Source organism: Poeciliopsis prolifica, unplaced genomic scaffold (genome assembly GCF_027474105.1).
Source record: "Poeciliopsis prolifica strain line A6 unplaced genomic scaffold, Auburn_PproV2 SCAFFOLD052, whole genome shotgun sequence".
NCBI lineage: Eukaryota > Metazoa > Chordata > Actinopteri > Cyprinodontiformes > Poeciliidae > Poeciliopsis > Poeciliopsis prolifica.
Window position 1 is genome coordinate 1,772,060 of NW_026562427.1, and position 22,629 is coordinate 1,794,688.

At 40.8% G+C, this 22,629-nt stretch overlaps 1 protein-coding gene across 1 annotated transcript in view; it reads right to left on the reverse strand.

The window, feature by feature from the left end:
• LOC129378541 (inactive phospholipase C-like protein 2) overlaps positions 1 to 22,137 on the reverse strand; it is a 36,292-nt gene extending 14,155 nt beyond the window's left edge. Inside the window, exons 1-5 of the mRNA XM_055058853.1 lie at positions 21,052 to 22,137; positions 1,942 to 2,043; positions 1,614 to 1,763; positions 1,256 to 1,416; positions 23 to 482 (exon numbers count right to left, since the gene is read on the reverse strand). Coding sequence (XP_054914828.1) covers positions 23 to 482; positions 1,256 to 1,416; positions 1,614 to 1,763; positions 1,942 to 2,043; positions 21,052 to 21,315 — 1,137 coding nt within the window. The 5' untranslated portion in view covers positions 21,316 to 22,137. The remainder of the gene's footprint in view (positions 1 to 22; positions 483 to 1,255; positions 1,417 to 1,613; positions 1,764 to 1,941; positions 2,044 to 21,051) is intronic.
• Between the last annotated feature and the right edge of the window lie 492 nt (positions 22,138 to 22,629).

The window sequence follows — 22,629 nt, forward strand, 5'->3', positions numbered from 1 at the left end:
TGCATCATCTCATGTTACCCACTTGTGCCACTCCCTGCTCAGCTTCAATGAACCTCATCAGGTCTTTTGCGTCCAGGTATTCTTTGTTGCTGGAGAACTGCACCAACAGGAAGTAGATCTCTGGACGGGTGCAAAAGTCATGGAAGACCTCAATAAACTCCTGCTTGGTCACTTGCTCCTTTCTCGCTGATGACTTTTCGTTTTCGCTAAAGCCCGATTCATTGCACGACGTAAGTGCACACGTCTTCTCCCGGAGTCTCCGAATCTCCTTAAACCTGTGCTCCACTTTACCGCTGCCCACTCCAGGATTCACGCTTTGTACCAACTTAACAGCTGACTGCAAGGGAATCTCCTCCTCTATGACTTCCTGTTTATTTTGATCTGCGGCAGAGGAAAACAACTGCTCCAGCCAGCGAAGGCGAAGGCTGTCCTGACTGTTGGCTAGTACGTCGAGGGCGTGTCTGCCGTACTGCATGAGATACCTAGAAGCAGATAAGAGCACCGATTATCTGACAGGACACATTACTTTGTTTTCAGGAAAACAAATACACCTGGCTGAGAATTTGCTTGAATACCAATCTTGATCAGCGACAGTGGCTTTTAAAACAGGCAAAATTCAGACAAACACACCAGTAGAGCAGCCCACCAAAACTCCTGATTTGACCCACTAGAAAAAGCAAGGCAAACCCTAGAACATGCAGCAGTGTGCACATATTTTGAGTCAGTTCTTTATGTACTAACCCTGCCTCCTCTATTGAGACTGATTTTTTTAAACTCTTTCCTGATGTATTTTATTCAGTGAGACATAACCTTCAGATTGTTCATCCACTGTAGATCGTCTTTTTGTCCTTTCTGCTGACCGCTTTCTGAATTCTCTAAAGATACAGTTCTCTCCGAAGTTCCGACCTTTGTCCAATCACCTGAAAGTTCTGGGTCAAAATGACTTATTTTAATCAGTTTCATTTAGTTCTTGATTTTAACCACCTTCACAAAAAGCCTTGTTCCATCTAAACATAATCCCGCAGCATGATGCATTCACCACCATATTTCATTGTGGCTGTGGCATTTTTTTGGACTTGTTTAGTGGTGGTTTTGTGCCAAACTTTCCATAATAAAGACTGTTTGATACATTGAAGGTTCTGAAATGACTTTTGTCTCCGTCTCTCAGATCTTGATGCTCTCATAGTAAGTTTACTGATGAGAGTTTTGTACAATTCAAGTGCAAAACTGCTTTCAGTTGCGTGTCTTGCCTTACCTTAGTCCAGTCACCCAAATGTTAGCCACTTCAGCAGAGTTGGCCACCAGGTCCAAGCTCTCGTACATCTCTCCGTAGATGATGGAAAATGCACAGTCCTCTGAAATCTGCTCATAAACTCCACTGGTGCGGAAAGTTTCCGTGTTACGACCTGTCCGGACCTAGAATTTGTGATTCATAAAACCTCACGTCAGCCGCCATATAAACCAAAATAACTGCTGCCCTCCGTATGCTCAAAGGTTGTAAATATCTCCAAAGCTTGAAAAACACTCGGAGGGTCAGGTATAAAGGAAAGGCCAGGGAGCAGATCATCATGGTCTGATGATCTGCTGCTGCACTTTGAGCAAAACAAACTCACCTCGCGTATCGAGTCGAGAAAGATCCGAGCTTTGTCCGATTCCTTCTTGGACGGCTCCCAGAACAGAGCCTGCAGGCCTGCGTCCAGAAGGTAGTAACGCTGATAGACGCGAGAGTTGGGGCGGATTTTTTTCAGCTCGCTGCCTTCAACCTGGAAGACGGGACATGAAAGCGACCGTCACTCACATGGGCTCCCGAACTCGGCGACAAGCTCTGTCGGGTGTTTGACAAAACAGAAACGCCCTGATGCATGTGTGGAACATTCAATATTTCATGTACAGTCGTGTAACACTTGTTCTTTTCGGAAGGTCACACAGTTGCGGACGCACCATGGAGTGGATACACCCGGCAGCGCTGCTGATCTTCTTCTCTGCCAGGCTGCTGCTGAAGGACACCGTCTTCTTTTTCTCCCGACCGGCACGTGAGCCGTCCTGAACAGGAAGGAGAGAGGGAGGGACGAAAGGATGGGATAAGCAGGGGAGCAGATAGGGCAATATGTCCATGAACAATTTGCCCAAACAGAGACATCAAGGCAATCAGTCATTCCTTTAAAGACTATGCCCAGCCTATTTAGAGTATTTTAAGCCACGCAATGGAGTTCAAGGGATTAAAAACCATGATCTTACATAAGCATACAGATTATTTGGCTTCCTCATGCCGGTCTGTTATTGTTTTTATTCTAATGCCACACTAAAAGCCTTTGTTTGCTCTTGCCCTTCAAAACTACTCCATTAATCAAACCTGACTAGACGGGAGGCAGCAGGGCACAGCATTCTAATTCTGCCCATACACAACGACGCTCAATCCGTTTATCCGAGCTCGCCATCACAGCTCGTCCTTTTTGATTTATCGACTTATTAGACGTCGCCCACGCAAAGAGCCTCGCGCTAACGGATAAGAACATGTAGTATGTGGGCAAAAATGATTTAATTGTGGCTGCATTTGTCCAGAAGTAATCAAATCAAAGTGCTAAGTAAAGTTAGTTTGAGACTGGATAAGCAGGGTAATGTAATTACATCGGGAGACATAGAAAACACCCACATAGCCAAGCAGGTAGGGTAACAGATATAGAGAAGCTCTTTCACTGTAAAAATGTGGTTCACTAAGGATTTTCAAAAATTTAAATAAAAAGGAACAAGAATCAGTTACATTCTGATTTGTGTCATTTTTAGCGCTCCTACACGTTCCCTAAATAAAGATTTTAAAAGTTTTTTTTCTTCCTTAAGTGGAACAGCTGAAATTAGACGACATGTTGATACGCACTAAAAACAGTTGTTTTTCTGTCTTAGGTTAGTTAGGGCTAGGAAATTTTTCTTTTGCCAGATGCCAACAAGTGATTTATCAAAAATCTATTTTTAACCTCAATTCAGAAGCTGACAAAGTTGCTGGAACAGTACTTTTAAACAATAACCTTTTTAGATTCCTTCCTTAACCTTCCCATAATTAATTTGGTGAAATTCTGGCCCGTTCTTCCTGACAGAACCATTTGAGTCATAGACTCAAATCTGCCAACAAAGGTTTACGTTTTTTGCAATCACTGCAACACCTTGTTGTAAATAATTTAGACTGAAGGTAATTTTCTAATTGGAAGACTCCTTTGCTTAAACTTTGTGCGATTTCTGGAGACATTTTGTTTGTATTTTCACCTAATGCTGATGATGCCATCCGTTTATTTATTTTTATTTTTTTAAGTGCACCAGTCCATCCGGCAGCGGACACAATGATGCCACTCTCAGGCTTCACAATTCAAGTTACTCTTCTCAGGCTCCCAAGTTTCTGCCTTTTTCCTCTCAATGGAGGAAAAAGGCAGAAATCATCTGATCATTTGTTTGACCAGATGTTGTCTGACTGCATTTGCAAACTGGAATCAGTCTTTATTTTTGCTTTTGTAGAAATGGCTTCTTCCTCTGAGTGGCCTTTCAGTTTATGTCGATGTAGAACCCATCTCATTGCAACGTCACTAAATGAAAAAGACCAAAGTGGATCGGTCTTGCTTGCACAGCATGCACTCTTGCTCTTCCCATTTTGAAGAGTGAATTCTTTGCTACATTTGCTTTCTAAGGTTTCTGAGAGGTGCAAAATATTGCAAGCGTTATGCATGTCCAGAATTAAAAATAATGACTTTTTAATCTAAACATTTGGGTTACTCAACAAGTTGCCTGTTGACAGTCTGATGCATCACTTTAGTTTTGAGGAGGCGAATGAGGCGCACATAAATCAGCCTAATGCGTTCTCCTGTTCAGGGTGAACATCTGTAGACACTCAACGGTATCCTACCATCATCATAACTCTGGTTTCATTCAAATAAGGCTTCATATTAACATCGAGAGCACTTGTGCCTTTCATGTAAAAAAAAAAAAGAAGGAAAAAAAGAAGACATGAGAGAGTTGTTAATATGAAAGAAACATGAGGGATATGAAAGGCTACAAGAGACAACAGATAAAAAGAGGAGAGGGGCGGGTCAGAGTCGCGTTTCATCTGAAGAACATGAATTAAGATGAGAAGGACGAGACTCTTCCCCCCAAAACAGAGGCAACGGCAGCTCAGCACCACAGATTCTCACACAGTTTAATTGAGCCTTTGGGAAGGAGAAGTGCTCCCAACATTTAGAGGGTTTAGTGTGGCGACTGCACTCTAAATATATACCTGCCTGGTCCTTTAGGGTGTGATGGAGAGACAGACAGACTGGAGCTGAGGGTACCCTCCCCCTCGCTCCCCCCCGTCAATTCAATTGCAGCGTGATAGAGAGAAGGAGGGATGGATTCTGTCACTTTCCAACTCTCCGGACCCAAAACAAGCCTCGCATTAACACATTAGCAATGTGAAGCCATGGCCTGTAAATGAGCTGATGGGTTTTCAGCTCGTTAAAATCCTGCTGGAGTGCCACAGCGACACTTCTCATTTCTGCTCTAAAGTAGGAGAAACAAAAAAAAAAAAAAAAGTACAAGAGTAATTTAAAGGGAAGCGTGAAAAGCTAATCGGGGTGATGCTCTGAAAGTTAGCCCCACTTCATTTTAAATGGCATAATAATCGGAGGGAAAACTCCCATTCCAATTAAAATCACAATCCTCTACATAGTTTTTACGGCTCCACCAGCATTCACACTTTTATTCTTTTTCAGTTTTGCGCTGCTGGCAAGAGGGAGATTAAGGTCAGTTTTAATCCATGGCTCCTCTTCACGTGTGTTTGAAGAGTGCCACCTCCGTGGCTCCATCAGGCATCATTACTAAGCATTTATTACCCAGCAGAAACACAGCATAAGTAATTCCATCTCCGGCGGTGTCCAACTGTCTGACAAGTGGGTTACACACTGTCCTACATTAATAAGTAATGGGATGAAAATCCCGCAGAGGTAAAGGATACAATTTCTAAACAAGCTGCCGAAATATGAGCCAGCTTTTGTTATCAATGGACATCAACGCTACAAGAAGACAGTTTCCAAACTGCAATAACGTTCCATCATGCCGTTCTGTTTCAATTGGAATCAATTACACATTTCAGAATAACTAAGGTTTAATACAACTATATGGAGCACAGGGGGATCCGTTTCAGCCCCAACCCCACCTGTTGCCAGCTGGCTAATGGAAAGCCTCTACACCTTTGCCTTGCTTATTATAAAGTCAAATTTGGTAGTTTGGAAATATTACATGGAATAAAAATCATGGACCTTGACAGATGTCAGGCAAAAGCAATTAGATCAGGGGTGTCAAACTCCCGTCCCTGAGGGCAGGTGTCCTGCAACCTGTAGATGTGCCTCTGCTGCACAACACCTGAATAGAGTAATTAGGTCAATAGCAAGGCTCTGGGGAACTTCTCTACACAAGGAGGAGGTAATTAAGTCATTTCATTCCAGTGTTTTATACCTGTGGTACATCTAAAAACTACAGGACACCAGCTTGACACCTGTGCATTAGATCATTTAAACTGACTCAAAATTAGTGAGCGTCTATTCTAAAATTTGCTTTTTCAGATTAAGAATAACTGAACTATGTTATTGAAATGTTCCCCCCCAATTCTTGTTTTTTTAATTTTTTTTATCCTTTTCCAAATTTTTGTTAACTGTGTGTAGTATTGTGTATCATAGGGTAGAATGTCCTGCTGACCACTTGTCTGCTGCACTTGGCAGTCAGGATTCAGCTATAAGTTGCAGACACGGCCCTTAGTGGTAGCTCCAGTTGATCGACAACTTTAAAATAAAAAATAAAAAAACCTGAAAGTGAGAAAGCTCAAAAGCACGATGCAGACTCTTGGTCTGAATAAATTACCCTCGACCTCAAACTGAAGGTCAACCATTTCCCAGTAGGTGGCCAAAACAGTTTGAACAGAGTAGAAAAGCAGAAGTAATAACAAAAATACAAGATCATTGTCCATTCACCGACATCACTCAGGTTTCATTCCCGCCTGTTCTTTGTACGAGGCGTCTGCTTCACAGGCGCTCTGTGTTTTCTCACACATGGCAAGACAAGCCATCAAAACCGCCAGTGTGCTTCAAAACAGGAAGCAGCCCATCAGCCAGTCACAGAGAGCTTCCTGTAACCCCACTGAGAGCAGAGATGAGCGACAACAGACGGGAGAGAAAGAGTATTAAAGAAAATAAAAAAAACCTGTCATGCGAAACCCACTTTACTCTCAAATCTAGATATGGGTTTTGTTATTTTTAGGTTTCACACAGAGCCCAGGCATGTGATGCAGAACAAGACCAGAGAAATGGTTCCAAACGTTCTTTTGTAAATATGCAACAAAACACATGGACGCTGAACATATTATACTTCTACCATTTACTCACATACTTTTTCTCTTTGACAACATTTGCATCGTTTTCACTACTAAATCAAATGTGTTTAGAAGGCATTAATTTAATAATATCTTTTGTTAGATGTCGCATTTCTACTTATTTAAATAGCTGGCATATAGAATAGTAGCATACTAGCTCCTATATGCAAGTAAAATATGCCATCAATATTCAACTAGCATATTTTACAAGCTGAAAAGCATGGGATAACATTGTTCAAATTTACACAAAAAGTCTTTTTAGTGCATTGCAAAGGAATGCAGTAGCACCTTCTCTGGTGCTAAAATGATTTATACATGTAACCTAAACTTCTAGGAAACCTTAAAATCCAGGGTTTCCTTTTGCTGTTTTCATAAAACATAGCTTGGGCTGATAACCTCTAGGCCACTAAATATATACATATAAATACATTTTGAGATGCTAAATGCTAACGTTCTTCTTGTGTTGCATGTTTGATAAAAGCAACCAGATTATCAGTCTTGTAGACACAGAGACAAATCAAAGGTTGTAACTGAAAGCTGATTTGAATAAAGTCATGCCGACCCCAAAGGAAGTGGCCCACCAAAACATAATGTTGAAGTGAGTCATAAGGTGGGACTGCCAGAAAAGCATTACAAAGATTTCAGTTTTTCTACTGGTATTGACTTTAGTCTTCCAAAATTTTATTACATTTACTTTCATTGACCAATTTATATATTTGTTGAACTGATTCTTGTTATTACAATCAAGCCAGCGACTCGAGGCCTTTGGGCAACGAGGCATTATGGAAACGACTTGCTGGTTGCATTCGTGCACGACTATCTCTAAGGTGCAGACAGAATGTCCCAGAAGACAGAAACTACCCAGTGGGGAGCAGTTGTGCGGACCAGAATTGCTTTGTAAATGTCAAAGGTCACAAGAGGATAGGCATACAGGTGTAAGATAATAGAAAGGAAACAGAAGGGCAATTAGCCAATTTGTTACAAAAAACGTAATGCAGGATACCATCTCTGCACAAAACAGCTCGGAAACGATCCCAGCAACTTGTTGGATCCAACTCCTCACCCATCAATGCAGTTCAGAAGAGAGAGGGGAGTTCAATAAAGTGGTTGATGAACGTATAAACTGAAAAAAGATAGGAAACCCCTAAGAACTTGATGTTTTCTACAGAAGTAATCTGATGCGCCGATTAATTTTGAAAAGCGCCCAGTAAATATCTGAAATTTGGTCGGAAAATATGAATACGGCCGTCAAACCTGTATTATTATTGCCCTGTGATGTACCTCATCTCTCACTCGATGAAGAAAGGTATACACACCAGATATACTCCTGAATTTGTCTTATGAATTATTTCAGCTATGTTTAAAATAAAAAAAAATTTAAAAAAAGGTTCCAAGAAGTTTTTTTTTATTATTAAGATACCACAGTTTTAAACAGCTATGGTTAGAAAAATCCATAGACATTTTTCAATCACAATATTCCCATGATTTAAAATGATTTTTAATGAGATTCCAGAGAAAGACCCAGAGTGACGACTTACTTGGCTAACATAACGCAGCTACATAACCCTGGTGCAATGTACATCTGTTGCTGCACACTGCGAGTTAGCTCCCTGAAAGAATAAGAAGAAGAAAAATAAATCTTTTTGGAAATAAAGATTGTAAAAATATAATAAGTAAACAAATGTATCCATGGTATATGCAGATTTAAGACTATAGCCCGTCAGCTATGTAGGGCATTTCTGTTAAGCAACTGATTGCAGCGCGTCACCCAGAGCAGATAGCCTGACTAATTAACCAACCAATATCAGCTTGTTATACTTCTGTAACTCTGTGAAGAGCCAAATGGTAACAAAATGATTATGTCCTACAAAATGATTAAGTGCTACTAAACTTGACAGGTGTTTTCCGTCCATATATCAAAATGAGAATAAATATTTTTCCATTGACAATATTCCAACTCTAATATGGTGCATTATTTTAGGAACAGTGAGACCATTTCGTTTTCTGTTAAAATACAATCAATTCGATTGTGTTTCCTGAGATTTTCTTGCAAATACAGTGAAACAGTTACACATTTCATGCTCACTGGACATGGATATTGATGAGCGTCCTATTCCCATTGCAGCATGAGACCGAGACACTGAACAGATGGACAAATGTCTAAACGAATGTGGTGCGTGAGAAATGGAAGAGACCAAGAGGCGCAGCTTATAGGATGCGGTTGTTACGAGGGAGAATGCAAGATCACAAACACGTCACACAGAGAAAAGTCAAACTCAAAGATTATGAGACGTATATACAAAAGAGATTAGGCGGGAAAGTAAACTGCAGAGTGACTTTGTGTGTATGTGTGTGTGTGTGTGTGTGTGTGTGTGTGTGTGTGTGTGTGTGTGTGTGTGGGGTGGGGGGAAGATTGTCCCAGTGTCTTCACGTAGAAGTTGCTTCCCAAGAGCCTTTGTGTGCAACACGCTTGTATCACTAATTACAGCTTCTCGGAGTCAGCAGAACCAAGATGTGGGTCATTAGTGGGTGGCATCTTTGATCCACTAATTAAGACAAAAAGAGAGGGAAAGACAGTTGCTAGGTGGGGATGTGAGAACAAGTCCGCCGAGCTGTTTGTTTGACAGAAGATAACTGATTATTAACACTGTTTATTTAAAGAGGCACTCGACCGAGAGGGCAGCACCACCGACGGGGTGGGAGGCTGATTTTCTGTTGTTAGAAATAAAAGAGTGCATGTGAAAGAACTTTTCGAAGCGACGAGCTAACGTCTACAACAAAAACACCTCGGCAGAAATGTCTGCAGAGGATCATAATAAAACAGCTGAATTACACCAGACACTAAACAATAGGACCAGCCTGAATCATGAGGAACTGACTGCAAAGATGCTTAGCAACAGCAGCTTTGCTTTAGGTTATGTCACCGGTCAATCCTAATTGATTTACACTCGACAAGAGTTAATCTGGTGAAAAACAATCATTTTTATTCACAGAGAAAATAAAGGACAGAAAAATACCATCCTGCCACAACAGGTTTTTCTGGTCTTTACTTGCATTTACCTTAAGAAGGGTAAATACAATAGGGATTATAAAATGTAGAAATATTATATAGCCAAGCTTTTCACCACTGTTTATGCAAATACAGAATTTGAAAAGCCCTCCTCCAAAACAAAAACATAAAAGAGACAAAAGAATAAAAGAATAGCATACACAGATGATACGATGATGATATGATGACACGTCGCCTGTTTGAGTTCATATGAACGTTTGGCGTAAGGCAGACCGTTTGATATTTTATTGTGAATGGAAGCGATTGTTCACTGATATTGTCACTTTCTCATATTGAAGTCTCAGTTTAGAGCCAAATGTCGCATTGATGCGGGGAAAGTAACTGCAGACGAATTCACTGAGTGTGAGTGGTGTGACAGATGCTGTCCAGAACAACATTTTCAAAGCTCCCCTAATGCTGTGTGGTTAAACCTTCATGGTTAAAACAGAGATTATTTATGTGGAGAAAGTGAGGCTTGCACAACCGCTGCACGGCCACCCAATATCAACCAGGCCAAGGATGGACAAACTCCAGGGTTTACGAGGCGGCATCCTGCATGGTTTAGGCATTCTCTTAGCTTTGCAAAGCCGAGTCAAACAAACATTTCTTTAAAATTGTTCTGAAAAAACTTGAAGACATAATGAAGAGCTACCATCCAATCCATGCTATCATGGATTGGAATGAGGGAATGTCTACATGCGAGTCGAGGCACTCCGCTGAAGCTGTAATGTAATTGCAGCACATTGGTTAAGATTTTACATGCATGTTGTCAAAATCCAGGTCAAAGTCAGAGCAGAAATTATAGAAATGTAGTGTTTCAAATTTCAGATTTTGGTATAAGTGATTCCTTTCTTTTGTAGCAAGTTACAGGCAGATAGTTTTCATCACGGAGCACTTTTTAATCCCTTTGCACAATGCCAGACTGCTAGGTTTCCAATGCACTGCTTTGAAACCACATCTGTCTTGACTTCCTCTTTCTCACTGGAAAAAACACATTCACTTTTGAAGACTGTTTATGAACTCAAAGACTGATCTATCACTGCTATTTCTCTAGGGATGTGTTCACATGTTTTGTACTTTGTGCATGCAAAGGCCTCCAGGACAACAAATGTTAAAGTCTACACCAGAGGGAGTTGGGCTTTCCCTGGAGATCTGCCCTGAAACAGTGATTTTGGCACTATGAGGTTTTTCTTCTTTTGCTCAACCTCGCCGTCCTAAAAGTATTTTTTATTAATGCCTCCCAAGAGAAAAGAAAAGCAAGAATCATTGACCATTTAAAGTTTACTGAACCTTCCAGAAGAGACGGGAACCAAAAGTGAGTGTTTCACAGAAAGTGTCTAAAACACAAGCAGCAGGAGAAGTAATAAGAAAGTACAAGTTTATCATATTGTGCATCTTTGCGGATAAGCAATTTCGTTCTTACATTTTTAATACTTAAACATTTTATCAAAACCAGACTGAAGTGCAGCCGCAAGACAGTTCACTACTGGAGTCTCGTCAGACCTTTATATCAATGTAGAATAGTTTGCTCTGCTGGAAAGAACAGCAGACCGATCACATAAAAAGGATCGACTCTGCCTTTTCACGTGCATCCTCTCCGATTTCCCCTTAAACTACTTTACAAAAACGCACTGGTCCGTACACTTTCTTACTGTGTGCAACAGTCGGATTTATCCTGTCATTAATATCGTTCCTGTTGCTTAACGTGTTTTTTATGAGATACCAGAGGAAGTTTTAGAGTCTGTCATTTTCATCTGACAGTACAGACCCCCTCCTTCACCTGTTGCTGCATACTGTTCTTTATGTGTGCAGTTTAGATATTACCAGTTTCTAAAAAAAAAAAAAAAAAAAAAAGTAATAATTGGAAATTAAATACCCATCACCTAAGACTAAATAAGCTAAGGCCCTTTTCCAAGCTATAAGCTGGATGTCTGTCATGCAAGTGACTCCAGAATAATTGCTCAGGCAACCTATAATAACTAATATACATACAATTAACATGTTGGCAAAACTATAAATTATATTTTTCTTCATTTTAAATGAAAACAGCAGATTTTGCTTTGCAGCTTTATTTGCATTTTCTGTCACTGTAGATACCATGAATATATCCTATGACATGAAAAAAAACCCAAACATGTCAAGCTATGACAACTTGTAACTACATCTTGTCACACTAGATGACATTTGAACAACAGATCCTGGAGTTTCTGGTAATGTGTACAAGACCAGAAAATACCAGTTGGGGGGGGGAGAAGGCATTTCAACCACATCTCCTAATATGACACCTTGGATGATACATGATGTCCAGCCACTCAGATGCTATTACTGTCAAGTGGCAGAGCTACAGAGGACCGCCAGACATCTTGGGAAAAGGTATGAAAGCAGCCGGGCGGGAAGCGTCACATCACAACGACTATTAACTATACCATGTCAAAGTAAATTTTTATTTATTTATTTTGTACTTAAAAGAGAAGATACATTAAAGTTCTGCAATGAAAAGAAAAGAACAGAATATGCCGAAGGAGAAAAATAAAAGTAAGAAACAGAAATACCTAAAAAAAACAAGGTGAAACCATTAAGAACATTAAAAACCAGTTGGGCTTTTTTTTTTAAAATCAAATCCTGTGCAGAACAGGCAGCCAGTGGAGTGATTCCCAAATTGCAATTATACGTTTCCGTTTTCTAGTTCCGGCTAAAAGATACACAGAAGCATTTTGTAAAAGCTGCAACCGATTAAGGGTTGACTGCCTTAAACTGACGTAGGGAATTACAATAATCTAGGAGAGTTGAATAGAGGCATGGATCAATCTTTCAAACGTCTTTAGAAAAGAAAGCTTTACCTTAAAAAGAGGTAGCTGAAAAAACAAATTTTCTTTATGAATTTCTAGATGCAGTCAAAGAATAAGTCCAGATTCCTGATAGAAGACTGACTGTTAGACAGAAAGGACTCAGTTTTTTTTTCTCCAACAACCTTGGAAAAAAAAAACACTGCTTATGTTGACCCTGTATAAGGGAATGGTGAACACAGACACGGACACGACGTTACTTCTTTCACTTCCAGTGTTGTAATGGAAGAACAGAAGTAACGCGTTCCACTACCCCGAGTCAGACGAGACCAATCGAGACACGATCAGACATGATCGGTAAACAGACAAAACTAATCGAGGCACGATTCGTAAATAAACTCTCAAAATTTTAGATCTGATATTAATAACATTAAATGCGTATTATACCCTGCAACACTTAGATATAAATAAAATTTTACAGGACCGTCATACAATTGTTAAAGTTGTTGTCGGGATTTGCAAATATTTTTTAAGCATGAACACCTGACGCTCGTTGTGCGATTTTAGTGTGAAACAGTTGGCTCCACCTCCTCACCTTTCTTAATAAAACCTCGCCGCAACATCGACTAACCCGAAACGATCCAAACGTGTGCATGACGATGCCATAGTTGGAGTCACAGTGAAGAATCAGCTTGTGGAGGTTGAGGTCAGAGGTCGACAGCTGGCTTCCAGGCAAGCACTCTGATGAACTAATGACCCGTCTGCAGAGCACTCTCTCAAACTTTAAATTTCCTCAAGTTTTGTGATCAAAGAACCTTGAGTGATTTATGAATAAAGATTGCTGGTAAAAACCTGCGAGAGTGGCCGGCTATCCATCTGGCAGACAGCAAAACGACACCCAGCTTTACGGCCCACACATGTTTAGCTTCAAAACAAGAAACATTCAGATTAACAGCTGATACACATCTCGACCTGTCTGATGCCTTTCCTGGAAGATCTCTCCAGCACTTTGTGCGTTCAAAGGTAACGTTAAAGATTTAGCTCAGCAAACACATTTTCTCTATCCCTGTGCAACAAGATATAGGATGAAGGAATAGTTTGGTTCTTTTGAAGAGTGGACCGTTATCAATAGTGAGCATGTAGCCTGCAGTCGGCATCTATTCTGAATGACCTCGGTGTAGAAAAACAGATTAGTTTTCTTTGGAGAGTTGACCCAACGCAATGTCAGACAGAGGTCACTTTCAAAGAGGATTAGTGCAACTAGAGTCTCTCAGATCTCTCCCTTGTTCATATGAATACTTATTTTATAAATCTGATGGTATGTGCAGTCAAATATTTAAATATTTACAGTAAAGTTGGTGTTCAAACAGGGTTAGAGAGGTCAGACAAGTTTAGCCCAACTGGCCAGTGAAACGCAAGACAACACAGCAGAGGAAGAAAAATGTCAACAAGACCTGCAATAATGTATTTAACTTGTACTTACTTTATTTCTAAAGGTCAAACGAAGAGAAAACAAAAATGAAATCATGTCCTGGTAATAAATCTCTTACTACGTAAGAATCAAATGACCCAAAAATAGTAGGAATACTTCATGAGATTGACCAACACAAAGTAGAGAATAATTCTGAAGTGGGGGAAAAAAGTTTGATTTGTCCCTGTTTTTTTAACAAAAGAAAATAAAAAATAAAAAACGGTTTAAAATACATTTGCATTCAGCCTCCCTAAGCCTAAATATATCCTGTCAAATTACCTATTGTCACAGTAACAGCAGGAAGTCTTCTGGGGTATTTCTCTTCCAGATATGCACATATAGAAACTGACTGTTGCCCATTCTTCTTTGCAAAAATAGCTCATGCTCAGTCAGACTGACAGAACAGGGTCTGTCAGTCTGAACATTGCATTTCAAATATGGGCACGGATCCCCAATTGGATTAAATTCTGGGCTTTGATCGGGCAACTTTCATAAATGAATTAATATGATTTAACTTAGGCCGCATTATATCCGAAAAACAAGTAATTCCAAAACTGTCGGTGACGTCACAGATAAAAAAAAAACAAATAAATGTTTCCAATTCTTTTATTTCAACAATAAATGACCACACCACTCTCAAATAAAATATAAAGCATAAAAAAGGACATTGAGGCCTGTAATAGTCCAACCAATTGGACAAATACTCACAAAAAACGTGCATGGATCAGTGTGATTCCGACATTACACACACCTGACCGGGTGGTGTGTTCAGGGATAATCTGCAATGTTAATGTTCCACCACATGCAGCTATTAGAACCATCTTGAGAATAGTTCAAAAAAATGAAAATGTTGGTCTCATCGCAAGCTTTGCTTCCTCTGTTCATTCGATTGTCAACAGTAGTTTTCTTCTTTTCCATAAAGGCCAGGTTTGAGGAGGAATTCCGTAATTTGTGTTCACTAATGTTCACCAATAAACCTCCTGAGTTATTTAGAGGACACCAAAATCAATCGTGTTGCACCATCACAGATGTTCTGCATGTGCTTGTACAAAAAACGATGACGTGTGAAAAGGTTCGAGAGGCGTGAAAGCCTACACAAGGCAGGAAAGTGGGGTTAATTGACTGGTTCTAAAACTTCAAATGAGCTCATTTAAATGAGCGAGTGACACATGCACTAAACTTTCTGATAAAGTTAGCGCAGGAAGAAGTGTGGTCAGGTCAACCTGCTCAGAGTACGGCAATTATGAGCTACAGAAACTGCGGTGAGCACGCAGTCTCAACTGCTGTCTCTGACTACAGACCCCGGCCCTCTCGGTGAGCAGAGCAGCAGATGTTCTTTTAATGCTCCAACCCTTTGATGGCCCATGTGGACACGTATGCACAATCGCTAACACATGCAACGATGCAGTGAAACAACTAAAAAAACAAAGCAAAGGGTTGGTCTCAAAAGGTCATCTTCGAAGAGAGCTAACCACAGTTTTAGCTGACAAGCATCACGGAAGCAATTGCGGACATCAAGAACAGGCAGTCAGGCGTCGATGGTGAGCGTGAAAGTGGCGATCCAAGTGCCAAGAGAGATTTGACTTTTGTAGAGAACAGAACGGGATATCCATGTACAGACTATATAATCAGACATGTTATGAATATAAAAAGAGCCTTTATGAGTAAAGTACACCTCTCTTCGGCAATTTAAATGAGCTATAATTACATGGTAAAAGCCATTTAGATCTGTGGCATTAGACAGAATGTACTTTCTCCTGTTAGAAAATAAATAACTTTGTTATGAATTGCAGCACCAGGTGTCTGATTTCTACAGAGAGTAAAAGAAAATCTGGGAAGACGTCCCAGTAAGTTCTAATTCAATAAAATAAATTGTTTAGTTAAAAATTTTCCGCAGAGCCAAAAAAGAAATGGACCCCCAAGGTCTTTGGCGCTGTCGTGTTTCTGAGGAAGTGACTGTGGTGATTCACATCCTGTAGAGCTGCCCGGAAGTCACTTTTTGTTTCCCCACACGTCTGAATTTTGGAATTCATTTTTAAAGATGGCAATTGTAGACGATTAAAATTGCATGCAAACGCAAATAACTGACATTTAAAGGACAAAAAAGTGCAGAAAGAAAATAAAGATGCTTTTAAAATTATGATTTTAATTAAGGTTGCGTCACAGAATGTTGTGACACTTTGTCTAAGAGAACTAATGAAGAGCTATTTTGATGCTAAAAATCCTGAGGGAGGCATCAGGTGGCAGACGGCATGACTTTTTGTTTGATAATTTTAGCAACTCAAAGCAAAAAGATTCATAGATTTTCTTCAGATGAATTATGTCTATCTTTCTAAGTCAAGTTTGTTATTGGAGCCTGCAAGAGAATGATGGGTAAAAAAAAATTGGATTGACATATCTAGTTCTTGAGAACTACACAAAAAATAAGCTAACATTTACAGGGTGACAAGATGTGCATAAGACTGACATGACTCTCATAAATGTGACATCACATCTGTCATGAGCATGAAGGAGTCTTCATGAATATTTACAACTGTTGTCATGAACTGTCATTTGGTCAATTTTAATGCAAAACTGCATCAAAAGTCCATTAAAATGGTCAACTTTGCATTACAGTTGTCATTATTTACCAAATGACCCTGCATGACACATTCATGAAGACTTCTTTGTTTTCATGACAGGCGTCAAGTCATGAACATGACAGTGTCATGTCGGTGTTAAGCAGACCCCTTCAAAATAAAGTGTTACTAAAAAGGTAAAATCTAAATAATTGAGTAAATAAACTCTCTTCAAAAATAAACATCAGCACTCACCCTTTGAATTATTTTCTTTCATGCCGTATCCCTAATCATAACCTTGTCGCACAACCTGAGCCCCTTCCTGTCACCCAAACTATACTTAGGTTGTAAGATTATATATTATCATCTTGTGCATGTTGAAGAAAACTTTTAAAGTTTTTGTTTAGCCCAGCTGGAAACTACGTCACAATGAACCAGAACAGATTTCAAACTGCAGATTCCCAGTGTTGTTCAGAATCTGCAGGTGCAACTGTGAGTAAGTGCAAGCTGATGTTATAAGGCCAATGAGGGAACATAGGCCTTATAACATAGTTATACGTTATTGAATATGTACAATGCCTAAAATGTAAGCAAATCCTGCATACATTTCAGGCTCTTTTTATTCAGAAAGCTGAAAATCCTGCCAAAGATTTTGACAAATCTTTGTCAGAGGTGAAAAATATTTGTCACCTTTGAAACAGAGGTGACAAATCAAGCGGAATAACTGGGATTGGAAAGTGACGCAAGATCGAGAGAGAGTGAGTGTTTGACATTTCTCTGTTTTAAAAGTTAAAGCACACCTGTGACAAGTCAAGTCACCTCAGTTAAAAACTACGCTTGGCTGAAGTCCAGGGATCCGTTCGGTCTTGTCGAACAGATGCACAAACTGTTCAGTTAGTATAACATGGAGGGAAATGAAGCATGGAGCCACAGTTGCAGTGCGTTTTGGGTTTAGATTTTCCGGACGGCTCATCACACGCGCCAGCGAGAATCACTGCAACGCATAACAAAGCTGGAAGGGCGGCTTACTTCAAAAAAATAAGTGGAAAAATTTCAAACTAAAGAATTTAGAAGAGAATTATCTTCAGCAACCCTCCAGTTAATAATTTGCAGAGCTTATTTTTGACAACTGGATGATACTCTGTTTGGTCCAATAACAATTTGTAATGTTGGACCGTTCAGAAGGAAGGCTCTTTGTACACCATCCCAGGTTCTCCCTTATCCTCACTCTCCGTCTTCAACTCATCACATTTTAATAGAATTTAGAGTTAGAGATTCAAATGGCCATAAAGGTTGATTTAGTTTCTGATTAAAAGGTTTGTGTTGACTGTTGACCTAACCATAAGCGTTTGATTATTCCTCTGCCAAAGCCAATAAAATATCCAAGTGCTTCAGAAATGCCGTGCATCCAAGTACTCTGACAAGGTTCCAATGACCTCTGGAAGAAAAATTGTCCATCGGCATCACAGATCATCCACACCGCTCAGACAGCATGAGGCGTTTTTCCACGCACTCATCTTGTCTTTCGCCCCAAATCCACGCTGGAGTGCTCGTCGCCAAAAATCCTAACTGAAGTCTCATCAGAACAAAGCACACGGTTCCAGTTAAGAGCTCAGAGTTTTGCAAACTCTTCAAATTTACGTCTGATATCCCGACAGAAAAAGGCCTCTCTTTTTCCCCCCATCATTGCTGAAAAAAAAAAGAAAGAAATACAAGCAAGCTTTAAACTTGAAAGAGAAGTAGACGCACCAGCCGAGACTTCTGGAATGCCAGTTTGCCGTCTTAAGTGCAATGAAAAGCCTGTTGGTGTCTCTTGGCAGGACAAATGAGGATTTTTCTTTTATCCCCCCTTCTGATGATTTATTACAAGAAAGGTCAGAACAACTGGGTGCCTTTATTAGGAAAAGAGGTGAACGATTGATATCTACATCTCAGATGAACTTGAAACGTACTTAACTTAAGTGGCTGTCTTTTTCTGTGTCGCCATCACGCGAATGAAGGAGACAGAAAACCCCCATCCAGGGCCCTCCTTCCATCCCCAAAGGAAAATTAGAGGACAGGGCAAGGTACAGACTAATAAAATACTCTCATTAACTTTGCCGACAGGACTAGGAAGACACGCGCATGCACAGTGGAAATAAAGTCTGGACTCCTGTGGAAAACCATTCTGGAATGTTACATTTCCTGTTTATCAGCCCAACATACCACGCCGCAATAATGCTTTGAAGAATCCTGACTGTGACCTTAAGAGTATTCCAGCAAAACAGATACGTGTGCTATTATGTGGACAAACTGGATTAATAACGTCTAACATTACAAGGACGATATACAATTATGCTCATCTGCATGTGCCGACATGTTTTTGGTGACAGTAGCATGCAAACCATTGATTTGATTAATGCCTGGGAAAAGCAATGTTTGAGACATGACAAGAAAGATTTGGATAGATTTAGGTCTGGACTTTGACTAGGCCGTCTTGGCAACCAATATATTTTGTACAAATCATTCCACAGCAGCTTTACGTGTACACTTGGGTGTCGTTTTCCTGCTCCAAGGTGAACAACACCTTCCACTCTGCTCCAGTTGAATCATTTTGACCAAACATGTCAGCTGAACCCACATTTCCCAATCGATACAAAAAAAAAAAAAAAAAAAACGACGGTAAAGCAGGCCCTGCGTTTTTGATCGGCCCCGTTCTTTGTGAGTCACCACAGTGGTACTCCAAAGTCGTTGAAACATCAGAAGTGACACTGAGCATCAGAAGCGCGCTCCCCACCGGGAGTCGTTTAACACCACTCTCGGCTCCGTGTGAGGCTGCAGAAACTTCAGTCCATTTCATGCTGTTTGTGTTATGAGCTGGCTGCAGCAGAGGAGCGTCTACGAGAGCAGGCCTGTGTGTGGGCAAAGAGGTGAGAAACATTTGTCTGATTTTATGTGCATGCATGTGTATGTGCTCCAGGGAAAGTGATTTGTCACCACCAACTGCTCATGGATTAATAGCAATATTGCAACACAAACTGTACGAGGAAATTGGCCAATGGGTCCCTCTTCCTGTCTTGCTGAGTCAGAGCCAATCACTCAGACACACACACACACACACACTCGCATATACACACACAGACTGAGAGAGAAGGAGAGATGATGGCATGTTCAAATAATCATGTCTTTGCAGGCAGCAGCCCTTCAGACAGGCTGCAGCTGGCGATCCATAAGACCTCCCACATTACCCCAGGGGACCAAAACCATAAAAGGCAAAGTCAGGGAATGAGGTATCGATCAGTGGATATTGATACGGCAATACATTAAAGGTTAATATCATTTAAAAGCAGAGGTGCGTGAAGAATGTAGATATTTATGTTAAAATACATTTTACATCTATTCATTTGCAAGTCCAGGGAGTAGAATTAAATCAAAGGCTGTTTAACTGTGAACTGAAGAAGGCAGAAAGAATGTAATTTCTCACTTCAATCAAAATGGACCGTGGACGACTTCACTTTTCAGTTCCTCCACTTCTTCTGTCAGCAATATCCCTGCTTATGAGCAGAAATGCTTGCCATCTAATAATGTATGCAAAAGCATTTGTGCCCTTTAAACGTCTTAAAACGTATTAGTGTTACAACCAGAACAACAGAACAACACGTAGTAGAAAGAGATGCTGAAGAAAAAGTATACATGGTTTTGAATGAAGCAGCCCCAAATCGACACTCTGATGACCCACATTTTCAACTATCAGAAATCGCACCTGAGGTCATAGAGAGTGAAACTCCGCCCCTTTTCCTCTCCAAAAATACAGCAAGTTGGAAGTCGTCAGACAGAAGAGTAAAGACAAGCACCCCCACAGCATGATGCTGCCACCACTATGTTTTGCATTGGGTATCCTGCGTGCAGTTTTTTTTTTCCACCACAAGGCATATTCACCACACAAAGTAAAGACCAAAAAAAGCTAAATTATAGTCTTATCTGACCAGAATTTCAGAATACCTTTTAACACATTTGCAGCGTCCACCTGTGTGGTTTGTGGTGACTAGCACAATGGCAATATGGCTTTATTTTTTATTTTATTTTTTTACAGATTATATTAAACACAGGGTGGACTCTATTTTCTAGTTCGGCAAGCTTTAAACTGTTGGTCGCAATTTCTGTAGCAAAGGCTACATAAATGCCACACTTTGCTCATTTTTATTTCTGAAAAAAAAAATGTATACAAGCATGCACTATTTAACGTGTGCCTGTCACACTAAAATACACTCAAGTTAGTGGTTGCAACAAGACAAACTATGAAAAAAAAAAAGTTTCACAGTTTCACTTTTGCAACGCGTTGTGTAAACTACTTTTAAATCTTAAGTATGTTGAGCTTTGAAAATGACATAATGAGAAGATGCTTCATTCATCGCTTTGCACATTTCGCATCACATTTCTGGACCTGTTCAGCAGAATTTGGACAATGTTCTCAAGAGCGGCAGGCACATGTGCAGAGATGGTGTGACCGATTATTCTGCTGGCTGACATGCAAAGAGAAAAAGCTGACAGCAGGCCCGTTCAGTAGCGGTGGCGTCTCGGGCTGGACGGAGGGTGTGTGATGAAACGCATCTGTCTAATGTTGCTCAAGGGCTCCTCCAATCCAACTTTGTTTTTTCCCATTTCGTGGCATTTTCCCCTGAGCACAGCCTTCACGCATGGCTTCTGCTGGAGATGCATCAGCATTCAATCCCATTTTGGGTGGCATGTACGCCTGCCGGTGATTAGAATCTATTCGGGATTGCTGTGTTTTTTTTGTGTGTGCGTGTGTGTGATGAATCCACCTTGATCAGACTGCTGCGTCGAGGGATCGCCGATTTGAGAGCCGACTCCGAGCCCGGGTTCTCCCACGTCGGAGACTCGCAGCCGGATTCGCTCTGGACCCGTTTGACGGCGTCCGACGCGCTGCAGCTTCCGTTTGACACGGGCTCTCCTCCCCCGTGCGCCTCCACGCTCATTCCGGCGCTGGCCCCGCCGCACGCCGCTCTCCAGCCCGCAGCAACCGGTGGGCCCACGTCGTTCTTCTTATGTGACCCGAATTCAGACATGGAGACACTTTCTTTTGTTTCCCTTCTTCCTTTTTGTTTTCTGGTCGCTTCTCATAGGAGGTAACGGGGATCCCTAAGCAGCGGCTTCGCACACAGACGCAGGCGTGCCATCGTGTGAAGTGAACGACCGGCGACAGTGTAGCACCAAGAGGACAGGAAACTTCTCTTTCTCTCTCTCTCCGTCCCCCGCCCCCTGCCTGTTTCTTTCTCTCTCTCTCTCTAACTGAAAGGAGGGGGGAGGCGACCAACGCTGTGGCGACAGCAACAGCCAAAAGCGACACACCTTCCCGTCCGTCACCATCAAACATTCCTCACGTCTCCGTCACAGCTGGGTGTGCGCCTGCGTAAAGAGGATTTAAGCAGCTCGGGGGGCTGATCTGGCCCTCTCTCCAGCTGCGCACTAACACCCCCCCACCTCCTCATGTCTGAAGCATGAAGATGATGTCGATGGCTTTTCCGATTCGCCTTTCTCCTCCGCTTCAATCAGGCTTCTTTGCATGGACCATCTGAGGGCGAGAGAAAGCTCATCAAGCTCATTTAAAGACATCTCATCTCTTTCCATCAAATAAATAAATAATGGAAACGCTGTTTTAAGTGAAAAAACTAAGGTTTGCACTGGAGCATGCATGTGTTCCACTGGAAGAAAATCATATTCATCCATCCATAGGACCGGGAGTCTGTGTATTATAATTTCTACACAGAAAATAAGGAAAGAAAAAGAATGAGAAATGACCTTTGCAGAGTATAGATCTTCACCCACTGGCTGGCAGCATTGTTTGCCTGTTTTTTTGTTTTGTTTTTTTTGCTGATGAGAATGACGTCCTATAGCTCTTTGACCATACTGTAAACCTATACCACTGATTTTACTTGAAAATTGCAATGCGGTCCACTGTTTGGACATCACTGTTAATAAATTGTCATCTAAAATAAGTGACGTAGCTTTTCTCGAGAACTTTCTAATTTGCACGGTCTGAACAAAAACAGACAGAATGTTAATGCCCCAATATTGACTCTGCCAGACTGTGGGGCTCTGCAGAAGAAACAAAATCTTTTATTTTGACAATTGCAACACTTGGACAGATTAGGCTCAACATCACTTACGAGACATGGTTTTTCGGTGCCGTTACGAAATTTTGAAATACAGAATCTTAATGTGGAGAGAGGACATTCTCTCCTCGTTTCATCATCAGGTTCACATTTACATAATAACTGTAATAGGTTAGACTCTAGGCTTTTACTGCTCAAGGATAAAGCTATAAAACTGCAGGAACATATCTGCAATAAAAACTGAACAAAGTAAAGTTCTCTGGGCTC